Genomic DNA, 15,857 nt, shown 5'->3' with positions numbered 1-15,857 from the left:
TAAAAAATAAATGACAACATAGCCAGTACATTTTTTCAGACTCCTGTGCTTATGCACCTAGTGACGCTTTGGATATAGAATGAAGCAACTTGGAGCTCATAATGGCAAACTCATCAAAGGGGAACAGCCAAGTGGCCAGTAGCCTCAGAGTGGAACCAAATTCAGGTGCTGTGAGAGAGACAGATTGTGGGTATAGTTATTCACTGAGAGACCTGAGTCCACCGTGAGGGCATGTTCTAGGGCAATGGGCCTCGGGATGGGTGCTCATTCACTCGCATTTTGAGTCAGTCATTCCACAAATGTTTGCCAAATGCTTTTAGGGACCCTAAACTTTCAATCCCACCATCAAGAAGAGTCTCTGTAAGATGGCCGCCCTCCTTGAATCTGAAGATTCAGATTGGACAATCTGCCTTTTGTATCTATCTGCCTTTTGTAGAGTCCACTAATTCTCAGTGTTCAGGAGAGGAGGGGGCCCCAGAGCCATCAGCCAGCTTCTGGGGCCTGGCCTGCTTCTGCGCCCTCAGCTTCCACCTGGTTACTCTTGCCCAGCTTTTTCAAGCTTTCCAGAAAGGACTTCCAGGTCTCCGGCACGCTCTTTTCCAGGAGCCAGCCCTCACTTTCACACTCAGGGTCTTCAGGGTTGGAAACGCCTTCCAGTGCCGTGTGCAGGTAGCGCAGCCCAATTGTGATGGTCACCTGGTGTGGGAGAGGAGAATTAGAGATCTGGGAGAAGTAGCCGAGAGTGGGGGCTGTTAGGAAACCATAGGAGCCACTGGCCGGTCAAGTGAAGTGGGCTCTGGTGAGTCTGGGTTGGTGAGGGCCTGCCCACCAGCCTGGCCCTGCATCTCAGGATACCTGCCTCCATCCAGCCTCATCTCCCACCCTATTCACCTCTCTTTCCACCACCCTGGGCTTCTTCAGATCCCACACACCACAACCTTTCTCTTCCCCAGTCTTTACCACTCACTATTTTCTTTGTCTAGAGCTTTGTTCCCCTCCACATTCACCTGTTAATCCAGCTTCAGCCCTCAGCGAGCACCCCTGCTTCTCATTCTCCCTCCCCTTCCTTAGGTCTCCTCTCCTGGGACATTAGTCCTGAGCTCCTTCTCCCTGTGACCCCCGTCCCAGTTCCTAACACATTGCTGGGCACATACTGGGTGTTCAGTAACTATTTTCTGGACACAATTAAAAAGTGACCACATTTTCTGCAAACCATAGGACATGTGGTTTTCTCTACTTCCATTACCATTATCCTGAGTAGTGTGGGGATGAGTGAGTGATTTGTTTGGATATTTTCACCAGCAGTCACTGGGACAGACTCTAGTACCAAAATACCTGAGTTCGAACCCCAGCCCTGGCACTCAGCCATGTGACAAGGAAACCCATTTACTTATCTGGCTCGTGGATTTTCAGATAAAATGTCACCTGCCTCACGTGCATTTGTGACACTTCAGTGGCACCTGGTGCACATAGAAATGTCAGCTATAATCAGTTATTAGTCAGCATGGTAAGTATTGTTTTCACTTTCCTAGTAATGTATTGTGTTAGCCATTTGTTTCTACACAAATTCTTGGTTTGCTCTCTTTTACTGCTCTTTTTTTGGTATAGCAAACTCTATGAGAGGACTAGGCCTGCTAATGAAGAATGTCTGCCCCCTGAAGACAAGGGTGACCCTGACTCATCTTGTTCACCCAGTATCCCAGCCCCTAAAACAGCACTGGGTAGTGGGTAAGGCCTCAGTAAACATCTGTTGAATGAATGCTCTGGGGGCATTTTATAATTATGGTAGTAGATGATAATGGTCACTAATAGGGTTTTAGGTTTTTGTTATCGTCAATTGAAAGTTTGATATTTTTACAGTGGAAAGACTCACCTCCTCCTGGAAGTCCTTCTGGTGTGCAGGCACCCACCGTGATCCCGTCCTGCTTTCCTGAGGGAGGGCCGCTGCTGCACTATGAGTTTTGCACTTGTTAATGGTCCTCCCTTAGGTTCATGAGTTAGATGTCATCTCTTAACTGGATTGTGAAGCCCAGGAGGATGAGACTCAAGGCAGAATCCTATCTTAACCCAGCCACCCTCATGGCCATCAGGAAACTCTGCCCACTACAGTTCTCGAGTAAAGGTCAGGGGCATTCAAGCTCCCTATTCACAGTGAGCTGGTTCTCATCTTATGCAGCACCTAGATTTCTGGAGAGATGTATAAACTAAGAGGCAGCCAATAGACCTCCATTTTCCAACTGACTTCTGTTACCCTTCCGGGGACATGACCTGCCAACCTTCTAGCAGTAAGTGTTTCTCCTAATTCTACCCACTCAATTCCAACACTGCCTCAAGGAGTCAATGACCAATAAATCTTCATGAATACGTTTGTGTTTGTCTCAACATTAAAAGAAGCCCTCCCTTCCCACCCCTCCACCCCACCCCCCAGGTAGTACAGTCCCTCTAGTATGATGTGGTGAGTTAGAAGTGGTGCATCTCAGCCAAGGGCATAGCTGCGTGAGAATTTCCATAGCACTAAGAGACTTACTTAAGGGAAACTTTCAGTGAATCTTCTCTGCTGGAAAAAGTTTCTCCACCTAATGTTTCTGATTTTGTACACTTGGATTTTGGAGTCTGGATTTTCGGCTCTCAGCTCAAAGCAGAAGCCACTGAGTCACCCTCTATGCCACCTTGGTCTACCACTCACTAACATGCGCTCTAGTTCAGCACCCAGAACAGTGCCCTGTGCAAGGTAGGTTTGCAAAATCTCAGTAAATTCATTCAGCACATTCACTGAGGACTTGCTGCATTCCAAGCCCTGTAGTACTGAGAGGAATTAAACTTTACAGCTGAGATAAGATAAAGCCACAAATAATCGGAATAACAGGTAAATGGCGACCAGCATCTGGAGAAAAACACGAATCCAAATAGCTCCCATTTACTGAATGCTCACGCATATATTATTATCTCCTGTTGCCTCCCAATGGTCCCAAAGCTAAGTGTCATCAGCCCCACATAACAAAGAGGTTAAACAACTTTCCAAGACCACTGACTCAAAAAGTGGAGGCACCGGATAAACCTCCAAAACATGCAAAGTGAAAGCAGCTAGACAGACACAGAAGGTCACCTATTATATGATTTCATTTATATTCGTCCAGAATAGATGAATCCACAAGGACAGACTATAGATTGGAGGCTGCCAGGGAATGTGGGGAGGGGGAGTGGGGAGTGGGGAGTGGGGAGTGGCTGCTTAATGGCTGAGAGGTTTTTTCTGGAGGTGATGGAAGTGTTTGGGAACTAGACAGGGGTGGCAGCTGCACACCGTTGTGAATGTAATAATGCCATTGAATTGTTCACTTGAAAATGGTTAATTTTATGTCCCATAAATTTCACCCCAAATTATTTTTTGAAGTGATAAGGCAAAAGCAAACAAATAAACAAAAGTGGAGATGCTCAGGTTCAAGTCCAGGTCCGCCTGACCCACAGCTGAGCGGAGGGTTGGTTTGGAGGAGAGAAGCATGCATGCCAGGCCTGGCTCCTGCCCCTCCCCCCCGCCCCCCGCCCCCATTAACTCTGAACGGAGCAGGCGGCTTCCATGTCCCGCCCTGTTGGCCTGGGGCCTACCTACCTCTAAGAGCCAGACAAGGAGCACCGCGGCACCCATGGAATTCATGAGGCTGCTGTAGTAGCGCAGCAGGGCGGCCCTGCAGCCACGCGCCCACAGGTTCAGCTCCTCCGTCTGGTGGTCGTAACTGTAGTGCGCTGAGTTGTTGGTGAGCTGGTACTGGATGCAGGGCCGCGGCGAGTTGGGGTTGCAGCAGCTGAATGGGACGCCATCCACCAGGTACCGCCCATCCACGTTGCTCTTGATGCGACTGGAGGAGAAACAGCTTGAGAGGGGCGTCTCCGACTACCCTCCAGATCTTATTTCCTCCCATCCCCTACTTCTGAAAAGCTAGGATATTCATTCATTCGCTTTTTCAATAAATACTTGCTGCGCAGTTACTATGTGCCAGCCACTGTTCTAGGCACTGGAGACAGTGCAGTAACCCTGGAGAGCTGCCTTCCTGGAGCTTATGTTCTAAAGGGTTTAAACAGATGATAAAAAGAAGCAAGTAAACGGGGAATCTAGAGGTCATCCAGCCTCTCAGTGTGCTACCAGGTCCTGGCATGCAGTGAGTTCTGCTAGTCGGACAGGCAGTGACCATGGGACAAGGCTCTGCCTGGCAATCATGACCAACGGCCTTCAGCTCCCAGCCCCTGCTCCAACCTAATCTCCCCCTTTCACGTCACTGGGGACCAAGGCCTCCTCTGGCCAGATCACTTCTGTTCAATAGATGTTTCCCGAAGGCTCACTCTTACCCAGGGCCTTTGCAGGGGCGGGGGATGAGACAGGCAGTTTACCTTCCACAGTGAACTCTGCCCCTAGCCAGGTGGGAGCTCCTTGCTCACCTAAAAGGATGCAGCCCACGTAACTTTTGCATTTCTATATTAATGTATAGCGTTGGTTAGAGCACACCATACATTTATGTGGGTTCAGAATGCAAAAGGGACAGACATCTTCACAGTGAAAGGTCCCCGCCCCTCCCCTGCCACCCGCATCAGGCAGGCTGAGTATGTTCTACCTGACCTAAGCTAGGCGCCCCAGGCATCTTTATGTGTCAAAATCCATCAAGCTGCACACTTAAGATTTGCCCACTTGACTATATGCATGTTGAGTAAAAAAGTGTTTTTTTTTTAACTTGCGTTTGAACAATGCATTCCATTAGAGCAGCAAACTTTTATAACACAAGAATAAAAAGCTCGTAATCGTTTAAAATAGAAATTGTTTTCAGCAATGTTCACTGAAATGATAACTATATTCTAAAAAGAGTTGTCCATTTTCAGCTTCTAAATAAAATCCGCTTAATACAAAAAAGGTCTCCCACTCATTCTTGTCCCTGGACCTCCGAGTCCCGCCACTGTGGCCAGCTCTGTCCGTCCATCCAAAGAAACTTCATGCATGGACAAGCAAGCACAGACCCTGCAAATGTAATTACTCTTCCTGGTTTTCTTTTTCTTTCATTTTTTTTTTTTAAACCCAAATGGCAGCATTATATACGTACTGTCTTGAACTGTTCTTTTTCACCCTTAGCAATATCTTAAATATTTTTTATATTGGTCAATAGGAAGTATTCTCAGGTTTTCAGTGAGCTGCATGGTACCCCCATGGTGCAGTTGGTCCATGGGGTGCTGTCCACTTCCCTACAGTGGACCAGTGGGGTTTCCCAGTCTCCTGTTAATACCAATATGAATGTGGATCATCTGACATACTGTGAATCTATCTAGAGGGTAAATTCCCAGAAGAGGCATTCCTGCAGAGAAGAATTGCATGGCCCCTGAACAAAGATGACATGCAAATTCATGAAGCATTCCATATTTTTACTTAATAAACTTTGAAACTATATATATATTTAAAGAAAGAACCTATTTGTGGTGGCTTTTCAGTGAATTGTCCTTTGCTGTCCAATATGACTAAGACTTTAGGAAGGCTCTGCACAATGTGGTCTCCTTGGTTCCAGAACAATCCTTGTCTGGGTTATGGTGACCATGCTGACCTCCACTTCATGGACAGGACCCGCTGCTCAAGAAACAGGTGGCCCTGAGTGCACAGGGGGTAAGAGTAGGACTGCCTGGATTTACTACCAGTTTATCCTTCTGGACAAGTCCCATAACCTCTCTGGGCCTCAGCTTCCTCATCTGTAAAATAGGGCTGTCATGAGGGTCATATGAAGGAATATATGTAAAAAGGCTTAGAAGAGTGCCGGATATACGGTAAGTGCTTAGTAAGCGAGGGCTGATGGGCCAGGAGGGGCGGGGTTCAGAGTGAGAGCCTTCCTGGGAGCTCTGCATGCTCTCAGGGAGCGGCTGTGACAAAGGAGCACACCACACCACGTTCTGGGGAGCAGTCACTTGCAAGCTGTGGCATGGGCTCTGACAACCGTGGAGAAGCTGTGAGCGCCTTCTGTGAGAACAGGGCTCACTACCGCCGCGGTGGGGACTCTCAGACATTTGTTGACTGACAGAGGTGGCTGCTACTGAAGTTTTTGCTGGACCCTTACTGACTGCACCATGAGTGCAAACCACCCCCTTCTTGAGGGGCTAGCTGCCCCAGCACGAGTGAGCAGACCGTAGTCTTGCAACCCAGGACAACCCCAACACAACCACCTCAAGACTAAGGGTCTCCAAACTCAAATGCTGTTCGTCCCTCTTCCTGACCTGTGGACTGTCCCTTGAGCCCATTCTCACCAGCACAATATCCCAGCTGGGCCATTCCTAATGTTCTTATGGAGAGAGTACCCCAAATCTTCATTTGTGAGCAGATCTCACATTTATGATCTGCATTCAATTCATCTCCCTGGACCTATGTGAATTAAGAATAACCACATACCCCCCTCAGGACTCTGGAGAGGTTTAAATGAGACAATGCAAGGAATGCACTTGACCCAGGCCCTCAGAGAATGTAGGCTCCTCCTCACTTAAGGCCATCTGGGTGAGACCTTGTAAACCACTAGATTGTTCTGCAGAGCAGGAAGCGGGGCCCAGAGCAGGGCGAGGCCTCACCCAAAGCCACACAGGAAGCGGCCCACAACAGTTGGTTTCTCCTACCTTCAAAATTTCCTCAGTGTCTCTTAGATATTCCCTGCCTGTTGGCTTTTCTAGTTAAACTTCCTAGGAAAGTATGAGTTCCCTCCCCTGTTCCTGTGCCAGCAACTCTTACCTGTCTATCATCATCTCTCCTTACTCACTTTCCAGGGGTCCCTAAGCTGGCGTAAAACCTGCAGACCTGCCTCGTACATACTACGTAGGTACCTGAAATGAGGGCCTGGCCTGCAGTTGTGTGGACAGAGGCCAGCAGAGGCTCTGAACAGCCTTCAGTCTAGGGTCTGGTCTGGGCAGCTACCATCTCCCCAACTCACCTTGGGTCAGCCTCCCCCAGTGGAGAAGCCACCCTACTGGTCAAAGGGCAGGGCTGTCTCCCTCCTCAGACAAGGAATTCCCTCAGGACAGGGCCCAGGTCAGCATGGGGGAGGCAGTCCTGCTTTGTTGGAAGTTGGGGCTTCCCTTGGCTCCAGACTGGTACCTCTTGAGGTTACACCTCTAGAACAAGCCCTCCCTCCCCCCAGAAGCATCATCTTGTTTACTCAGTGTTTGCCCTGGTTCCAACCACAGATTAAGGCCCCACTCACCCTCTTAAGACAAAGCCAGGCAGAGGAGAGCTCCTTAGGTGGTGAGCTGGCTATTTATAACAAGAGTATTTCCCAGGCTACAAATCTCACTCTGCTCAAGGCTCACTAGGGCTTGTAAGGGTCTTGATTAAAACAAGTCCTGTGTTTTAGCCCTCTCTCCCATGCCCAAGCCACATATGACTCAGGAAAATCATCATGTCAGAGTTTTCCTAGCAAAATCAATGTAATTTAGCCAGTGAATCAATAAATTAATAAAGAAAGCCATATGTAAATGAGCAAGGCAGGGGAGAGGAGGGGGGCAGGAGTATAACTGATAGTGTGAGTCAGTCCCCAACTGAATGCTAGCTACACAGCACCTCTGTAGCCTTGGCGATGTGCTTGGCCTCTGTGAGCCTCAGTTTTCTCATCTGAGAAATAACAGTATAATTTCCTGACAGGGATGTGGTGGAGATTAAATAAGATAATATACACAGAGCACTTGGTATACAGCGAGTGCAGTATTAGTATTTCTTTGAAGATTTCTTGTTTTATCTTTTTATCTTTTTTTTTTTTTACAATAGAAAATAAAAGTTTTATTAGAAAGGCAAGTACACTTTCAGAAGTGGAAGCAGGCCTGAGCAAGAGAAGCATGGCTCAAAAGGCCTGAAGATTTCTTTCTAAAGTAGTCACTGGATTTAAACTCCTGCAGTGGTGAGGGAGGACTTAAGAAGAGGGAGACACAGCCCTGTCCTCAGGGAGCTTCTAGCTAAGGTCTAGACTTCTTGAGATGTCTATAAACTGTTCAGGAAGAGTGAGCAGATGCCTACAGCCTCTGGGGTCCCTGGAAGGATGGTAAAGTGAAAGAGTTTGGTGCCAAATTCTCCCTCAATCTGAGGGCCCCAAGTCAGGCCTTCCTGGCTGACAGTTCCTGGTTTCTGAGGCATTTGAGCTCCTTTATGTTCTGCCTTATACCCCGAAACACTGAGGCTCTGCTCATCCTAAAAACAGGAAGAAACATTGAGGGAACTGACGTTAGCAGGCCAAAGGCCTCATGTCCCTCCTGATGTGATGCAGTGAGATGCCCAGAGCAGCTCCCTAGGAGATGTTCTTGTCCAAACTGAACCTGAACCCAGTCACACCTCAGCCCTAGCTGCTGGCTCACAGGGAAATACAGAGGATAGAAGAACAAGTTAGATGACACCACTTGGCTGCAACTCCAGAATGCGGGGAATTCTGCAGGACAAATGGCCCAGTTTCTCCAAGACATGCACAGCGCAAAAAAGATAACACATGGAGGAAAAAGACTTGGGAGACCAAGAAACCAAGGGCAAAGCGTGGGCTCCGTTTGGATCCTGATTTGAACAAACCAACTGGAAAAGAAATTTTGAGGCTATCAGAGATTATTGAACACTTACTGGGTATTAGACGATATTAATGTTGATTTCGTTGGGATACTGTGTTTATGCTAAACAAAAACAAAAAGGCAAAATAACAAATAAACCCTCCTCATCTGTTAGAAATGCCTCCTAAAGCATTTATAAGTAAAGGGAAACAATGCCCAGGATTTGCTTTGATGATATAAAAAAGACAAAATGCTTATTTATATAAATACCAACCTGCCCCCAGGACCACCAGACCAGGGGGTGAGTGAGAAGGTAAACACAGGCACAAGAGGTTAGAGCACAGCCACACACACCCGTTCATTTCCCACAGGCCACAGGGAGCCTGTTTCTGGTTTCTGTGGGGCCACCTCGTGATGATCTGAGACCCTGGCACAGAAGTGCTGAAATCCAATCATAATCCACAGATGTGTTTTGAGCCTACACCCTCTGCCCACACCTTCCACACCTTACACTGTTCCTCTAGAGGAGAAAGTGAAGAACAAGACAGAGAAGGACAGAAAGAGAGAGGATGATGAGGCACTGCCTCTACCTTGCCTCCCAAAAGAGTCTGGAGATTTAGAGGTTACAGCCAGTCAGAAAACAAAGATTCGTTTACCAGCGAATGTGGACAAGGTGCCCTTAAACATCACTGGGAAGCGGACGCAGTAGAGTGGAAGGGGCAGAATTAAAACCTGGCACTCTGCACAATAGGGTTATTCAATCCTAAAAAAAAAAAAAGAAGAAGAAGAAGAAGTTCTGACATGACACGTACTGCAACATGGATGAACTCTGAAGACATGCTAAGTGAAAAAACCCAAATACTAAATAACAAATATTATATGATTCTATTCAAATGAGATGTCTAGAACAGGGAAGGCTGTAGAGACAGAAAGTGAATTGGTGGTTTCTTAGGGCGTGGTCATGAGAAGCTGGAGAGTGAATGCTAAAGCTAAAGCCTTTGAGGTTTCTCTGCAAAGTGATGAAAATGTTCTAAAATTGACTGTAGTAATCATTGCACAACTCTGTGAATATACCAGAAACCATCGAATTGCCCACTTTAAATGGGTGAGTTGTATGGTATGTGAATTATACCTCAATAAAGCTAGCTTTTAAAAAATCTAACCCCTTTTCCTGCTGGGAAGTGTTAAGCATGTTCCTTACCTTCTCTGAGGTTCGGATTTCTCATCTATAAAATAGAGATAACAACACCTAAAAAATTTACAACCCTCCACTCCGCCGCCAGGAGGGGTTTTGTGCCGAATAAATGAGGGCTTTTTCTCCTCCCAAATGTCCTGGCAGCATAGCAAGGGGCAGGCTGGAGGTAGGGTACCACCACAGGGCTACTTGCCTGGGACAGGGGGCCAAAATGCTTATAGTTCTTATAAAAATCTTGATTTGTCTCCACCTGATTTCATTGCTTAGATCAGGCCCTTCAGGAAACAGTCCTTGATCTTCAAGATTCCCCCGAGAAATGTCCCCAGCTGACCCTCCAACCCTATCCCCTCCATCCCCCAGCCCCCACACCCCCCCCCACCCCCGTGCTCACTAAAGCCATGAGTAGGGGTTGAAAGTTCAGGAACCCAGCTCCTCCTCTCCAGAGTTGACTGGAAATGCCGGAGGATGAAGAACTCAACTTTCTCTAGCCCAGTCCAGCGAGGTGTACATTGCACAGAATAGAAAGAAGTGCTCCAGGGGCAGAGGCTGCAGAAATGACCAGAAGTCATAGGCAGGCACCAGACACTGCCTAGATCAAGTACCAGTGCCTCTGGAGAATCCTGGTGCATTTTTTTTCCCCAGACTTCCCACTCTTTGACCAGCTCACTCCTCCTGGGATGGCTTCCCAAAGTCCTCAGGGTCAAGGCTTTTCCTGGCTCCTTTGAACTTGGTAGGGAGAAGAAAAGAGAACAAGGAGAATTCCTTTGAAAAAGATCTTGATGAAAGATAACACTGCTTCCTCTCGCACTGCCCTCCTGCTGGGCCCCACCTTGCTTCTCTTTGCCTCTATTGCCTCAGAATCCTAGTCCAGCATTTCCTAGCTGAGAAAAGCCAGAAAAAGGTAAATTCTTACCATTTCTCAGTGCTTGGCATCTCAAAAAGAAAAATACATTTTCTATTTTTGGGGGGAGAATTTGGGGAGTCAGCTTTGTCAGGTAAACTTAATCCTTCCAAGGAGGGCAAACACAGGATGTGAAGAGGAGGAAAATTTAGCATCCTTGGGTGGGAGGAGGAAAGTGGCACTTCACATCTTCACATTCATTCCTTTGTTTATTCTTTCCACCAATTAATAAGGGCAGTGCTAGCACCGTACCTTAGGTGAATCCAGCCCAGAGGAGCCTCACTTGGCTCTCTTCGCTCAAGGGTATTGTCCACTGATCACAATTCAAAAGTTTGTGGGAAACGATGATGTGGCCCTCTCTCTGTGAAGGTGACCCTATCACGCTGCGCCCATGGCAGCACAGAGATGTGATGGCACTTAAGTTTTCAGAAAGGAGAAAGTGATTTCAGCGAAAGTCATTTCCAAAATTTCTATTTTGGAAATTTAGCCCAAGGGAAGTAGGAACGAGACAGAGGCAGAGAGAAGGAAAAGCCCGAAAGATGCCTACTGCAGTGTTATTTATAATAGGAATAAATAAGAACAACCTAAATGCCTGCCTAAGTGTGTCCATTTGTTCAGTGGAATATTATGCAATCATTAAACATGATCGTTTTTAGACAAGTACTGTATGATATTACCTATATGTGGAATCTAAAAAAAAAAAAAAAAGCCGAATGCATAGAAATGGAGACTAGAATTGTGGTTCCCAAGGGCTGGAGGGAAGAAAAGATGCTGGTCAAAGAATATAAACTTCCAGTTATAAGATGAATAAGTTCTGAGGATGTAATGTACAACATAGTGACTACTGTTAGCAATACTGTATTATATACTTGAAAGTTGCTAAGAGACTAGATCTTAAATGTTCTCACTGCTAAAAAGAAAAGGAAATTATGTGACATAATACAGGTGTTAGCTAATGCTGTGGTGGTAATCATTTTGCAATATATAAATGTGTCAAGCCAACACAACATAAACCTTTAACTTACACAATGTTATTTGTCAATTGTATCTCAATAATGCTGGGAAAAAATGATCAGGTTTTTGCTTTGAACATTATGCAAATGTTATATTATCACATTACAAAATTGGGCACTTCATTGTACTTATACCATGATTACACTATGTTATTATGTAAATGTTAACAACACTAGACTGAACAGTAAAAAAATTAAAGCAGTTGATTAGTTGGGGATGAGAATCTGACTTTGATTTCTTTTCCTGTTTTTGTTTCTCTTAATGTTTTCATCATATTTTTTGTGTATAACAGATACTTTTTTCTAAGTCAGTGGATTAAGATAGTTTCATGCTAATAAGTTGGTGTGGAGCACTGAGGCAGTTTCGATCAAGCTTAATGTTTGCCTGAAAATTCGAATACGCTGGCATTTGGAAGTGGAGCAATCTGGAGAATTTCTCTGCTCTGGGACAAAAGGGGATTTGGGGATTACAGAGAGATTTTAAAGTCTGTCCAAGGACTGACCCCGTGCAGAAGGCCATCAAGTTAAATAACAGGAAAAGATGAAAAGCTCCCTCCCATCTGCTTAAAAGGCTGGTTTGACCATCAGCTTCTCCCCCTCCCCACGCCTCAGCCCCTATCCCTAGGAATTCCACTTGTCCCTCTGGCTTTATGCCTTCCTGGGGCAACTTGCCACCTTGTGCCGTCCCTGCAGGCTGATCACCTAGGAAGGGCAGAGCGATTTACAAGCCTCTCCTTGACTAGGGATTTGTAGCAGTAATCCCCACCCACAGAGAAAATAAGATCCTAGCAGTGACCTTCAATATGACTTCCTTTCTATCTGAGGTTCTGGGGTTCATTGGTGTCATCTGGGCTTCAATCATGCCCTGCTGCCAATGTGCCAGCACCTTGTGTGCAAGTCCCCTTGGATTCGCCAGCCTTACTTAGAAGAAGACCCACCTGGATGATCAGCTAAACCCCTCATCAGCCAAGGATGGGTAGAGTTGGACAAAAAGAAGAGAGGGAGAGCTGCTGGCTTAGGACAGGCTGCCCTTTCCAAAATGACTCAAGACCCACAACAATGGGTCTATTGGGAGAGCAACGTGCTGGAGTCAGCACACGTGCTGTATCTCTAGCTCAAAGGGTGAGATTCTCTCACCAACACCTCTCTACATCCCCCCTCAGGTATATTTACACATACCAAGAATACTTTAGAAACACTTTATCATGTTGCACTATCATGATTTAAGAAGTAAACACCAGCAGGCATTTAATGAGCACCTGCGGTATGCCAGGCTCTAGAGAGAGCTAGGAGATGACCTCCAAGATTATCTATTCTAGTGTCTTTATTTAAAAGATGGGCAAGCGAGGTATCAGTGTGCAAGTGGCTTACCCAAGGTCATCAGCTAATTAACAACAGAGTCAAAACCACAGCCTAGACTTCCTGGCTGCCCTGTCCTCTGCTCTTTTCATCATCCCCAAGGACAAACACCTTGAGTGTGGCTGCTCAAGGTCCAAAGGTTGGAAAACAAAGGAACTAACCAGGAAACTTATGCTTCTGGAACTGAATCCACGTACTTTGAATGAATGAAACAACTAGCCAAATAATGTGATCTTTAAATGACCCATTTCTACTATATGAAGCAGACACACATTCCTGGCTGGGTCTCTCTCCCTGGGGACTCCTAGCCAAACAACTTATATAACTTGACACCTTCCTGCCACCTTAGCCAAACATTAGGTTGAGCCATATGAAGTCACCATCTTCATATGTTAAAAAATGTTAGAATATTGGCAATTCCATATGGTCCAACTGAATACAGCCTCTCACGCACAATAACGAGTTGTGCACAGAGAGCACCAAAGGGAAGGGAAAGGCACTGGGCTTCCATGTCCCCATATAGCTCTGACCCTGGGGCTGGAGGTCACTCACTCTTTGACTTCTTTGGAGGAAAAGTCCAGGTAGCGATTGCTGATCCACTGAATCTCAAACCAGTCCCGAAAGCCGTTGTTGCCACAGCATTTGAACTCAATCTGCAGCATGTCGATGGTCTTCTTCATGAAACACCTGCCAGGGGTGTCCGTATCCCGGTAGTACTTCATGCCATTCTTGAGCCCATGGGCCAGGGTACTCTCCAGCGAGCCTCGCATGAGGAAGCAACAGAGGGCCACTAGGAAGAGAACAATCTTGAAGAGGACGCAGATGGCCAGGTATGGCTTCAGCCAGGGCTTCCACTTGGCATACTTGGCAGGGTCCAGGGCATCATAGCAGATCTTGCCAGCCAGAGAGTTGAAGACACAGGACAGCACCCCCATCCCTATCAAGGAGTTGGGTACGAAGTGGCTCTCCGAATTATCCATCACATCGCTCCTCTTCCGGAGTTCGATCTTCAGGAACAGCCCTAGGCTGAAGATGATGATGCCAGCCAACACGGAGAGCCAGTTCATGAGCCATAGCCCTTGGGCCAACTTGACCCGCTTCTTCTGGTCAAATTTGACTTTAAGCAGCACCATGCTTGCAGGGTGTGGTCCAAGCAGCCTCCGCCAGCACAGCTCCCACTCCTGACCTTAGCGAGCCCAGAGCCTGAAGGCTCAGGGCCTTGAGAAGGGTGAAGACAGTCCAAGCTGCAGGTTGCTGCTCTGGGGGCTTCTCATGTTGACCTCCTTAGCCGGGGACCCCCGCTAACTCAGTAGCGGTAGCAGGGGCCTCAGAGTCGCAGCTCATGAAGGAGCCAGCTCTCGGTGTTGTTTCTGCAGCTCCCTTCCAAGCCAAGAAGGAACAGCTTGAAGGTTGCAGATTAAAAGTGGAACCCACAAGACGTCTTGCTAATCTCTTTAGCCAGGTTCATCCCATTAGATAAAGCCGTGCCAGTTTCAAAACATGCTCAAAAGGAGCCTCCATGGAAACACTGGAGCAGAGCGCTCTGGGTTCAGCTTGGAGAATCAGGAGCAAAAAAGACTGACCAGAGGAACGGGCTTTAATCCGAGGTCGGGTTCAGATTACAGGTCTCTCCAGAAGTAAGGTTCCAGGTCAAACTCTTTCAAAATTTGAAACTTTCTGTGGGCAAAAGACACCATTACCCAAATTGAAAAACAACTAACAGATTGTGAGAAAACATTTGCATGTAATAAAAGGAATGAATGGGCAAATAATATTTAAACTCCCACTATTCCACAATCAAAAGATCAACAATCAACTGGAAAAACAGGCAAAGGACAGAAACAGATGATTTATAAAACAGAACTATTTATAACAAAAGTCCAACAAACTGGAAAAAATGTTCAATCTGAGCAGAATGCAGAAAAGGCAAATTAAAAGAATAATAAAGACAAAACTTGATCCATCAGATTGAACATTTTTCAAAATTCTGTCACCAAACAGTGTAAACAAAAATAACAGAAAGGAAGATATATACATTTGATGAGTCTGTAAATTTTATAATTTTTTTTATTAATAAACTTTATTTCTTAAAGCAGTTTTAGGTTTACAAAAAGATTGAACAGAAAATACAGAGAGCTCTTACGGACTCCTTTTCTCCAACCAATTTTCCTTATAATTACTATGTCGCATTGATGTGGTACATTTGTTAAATCGATGAATCAATTTTGATACATCATCATTATAATTATTAAGCCCATAATTTACGCTAAGGTTAACTCTTTGTGTTGTATGGTTCTATGGATTTTAACCAAATGCGTAATGTCATGTACCTACCATTATCACATCACACAGAATAGTTTCACTGATCTAATGATAACCACCTACTCATTCCTCCTCTTTTTCTTGTCCAACCCTGGGTACCCAATATCTCTATAACTTTGCCTTTTCCAGAATGTCCTATTGTTGGAATCATACAATACGTAGACTTTTCGGACTAGCTTCTTTCTCATAGCCATACACAAGTCATGGTCCTCCATGTCATTTTGTCGCTTGATAGCTCATTGTTATTTATTGTTGAATAACATTCCATTATACGGATATACCACAGTTTGTTTATCCATTCACCTATTAAGGGGTTTCTTATTTGGGTAAATACCTATAAACGTAATTGCTGGATTTATGGTAAGACTATGTTTAGCTTTTCAAGAAACTGTCAAATTGTCTTTCAAAGTGACTGTACCATTTTGCAGTCCCACCAGCAATGAATGGAAGTTCCTGTTGCTCCACACCCTTGGAAGCATTTGGTGTTGTCAGTGTTCTGGATTTCAGCCATTCTAATAGGTGTGTAATGGTTTCTCAC

At 45.8% G+C, this 15,857-nt stretch overlaps 1 protein-coding gene and 1 non-coding gene across 2 annotated transcripts; one reads left to right on the top strand and one right to left on the bottom strand.

Moving 5' to 3' along the window:
• Positions 1-446: 446 nt before the first annotated feature.
• PRPH2 (peripherin 2) lies at positions 447-14,142 on the bottom strand. Its single transcript, XM_039854238.1, has 3 exons — positions 13,550-14,142; positions 3,608-3,854; positions 447-696 (listed from the first exon to the last, which is right to left on the bottom strand). The coding sequence occupies exons 1-3, from the start codon at positions 14,128-14,130 to the stop codon at positions 484-486; spliced, it is 1,041 nt and encodes a 346-aa protein (XP_039710172.1). The 5' UTR covers positions 14,131-14,142; the 3' UTR covers positions 447-483.
• LOC120596470 (U6 spliceosomal RNA) lies at positions 5,300-5,402 on the top strand. The gene has a single exon (XR_005651162.1). It is a non-coding gene; the product is annotated as a U6 spliceosomal RNA (small nuclear RNA).
• Positions 14,143-15,857: the final 1,715 nt, after the last annotated feature.

The sequence above is a fragment of the Pteropus medius genome, unplaced genomic scaffold, assembly GCF_902729225.1.
Source record: "Pteropus medius unplaced genomic scaffold, Ma_sr-lr_union100, whole genome shotgun sequence".
NCBI classification, from domain to species: Eukaryota; Metazoa; Chordata; class Mammalia; order Chiroptera; family Pteropodidae; genus Pteropus; species Pteropus medius.
This window is presented reverse-complemented; position numbering and strand designations above follow the sequence as displayed.

What these genes read in the sequence shown, in the direction of transcription:
- PRPH2 (XM_039854238.1), bottom strand. Translation starts at nt 14,130, where the DNA reads ATGGTGCTGCTTAAAGTCAAATTTGACCAGAAGAAGCGGGTCAAGTTG. An exon ending in TCCTCCAAAGAAGTCAAAGA is followed by an intron (nt 3,855 to 13,549) that starts GTGAGTGACCTC and finishes TTTCTCCTCCAG; the next exon opens with TCGCATCAAGAGCAACGTGG. An exon ending in TCCTTGTCTGGCTCTTAGAG is followed by an intron (nt 697 to 3,607) that starts GTAGGTAGGCCC and finishes CTCCCACACCAG; the next exon opens with GTGACCATCACAATTGGGCT.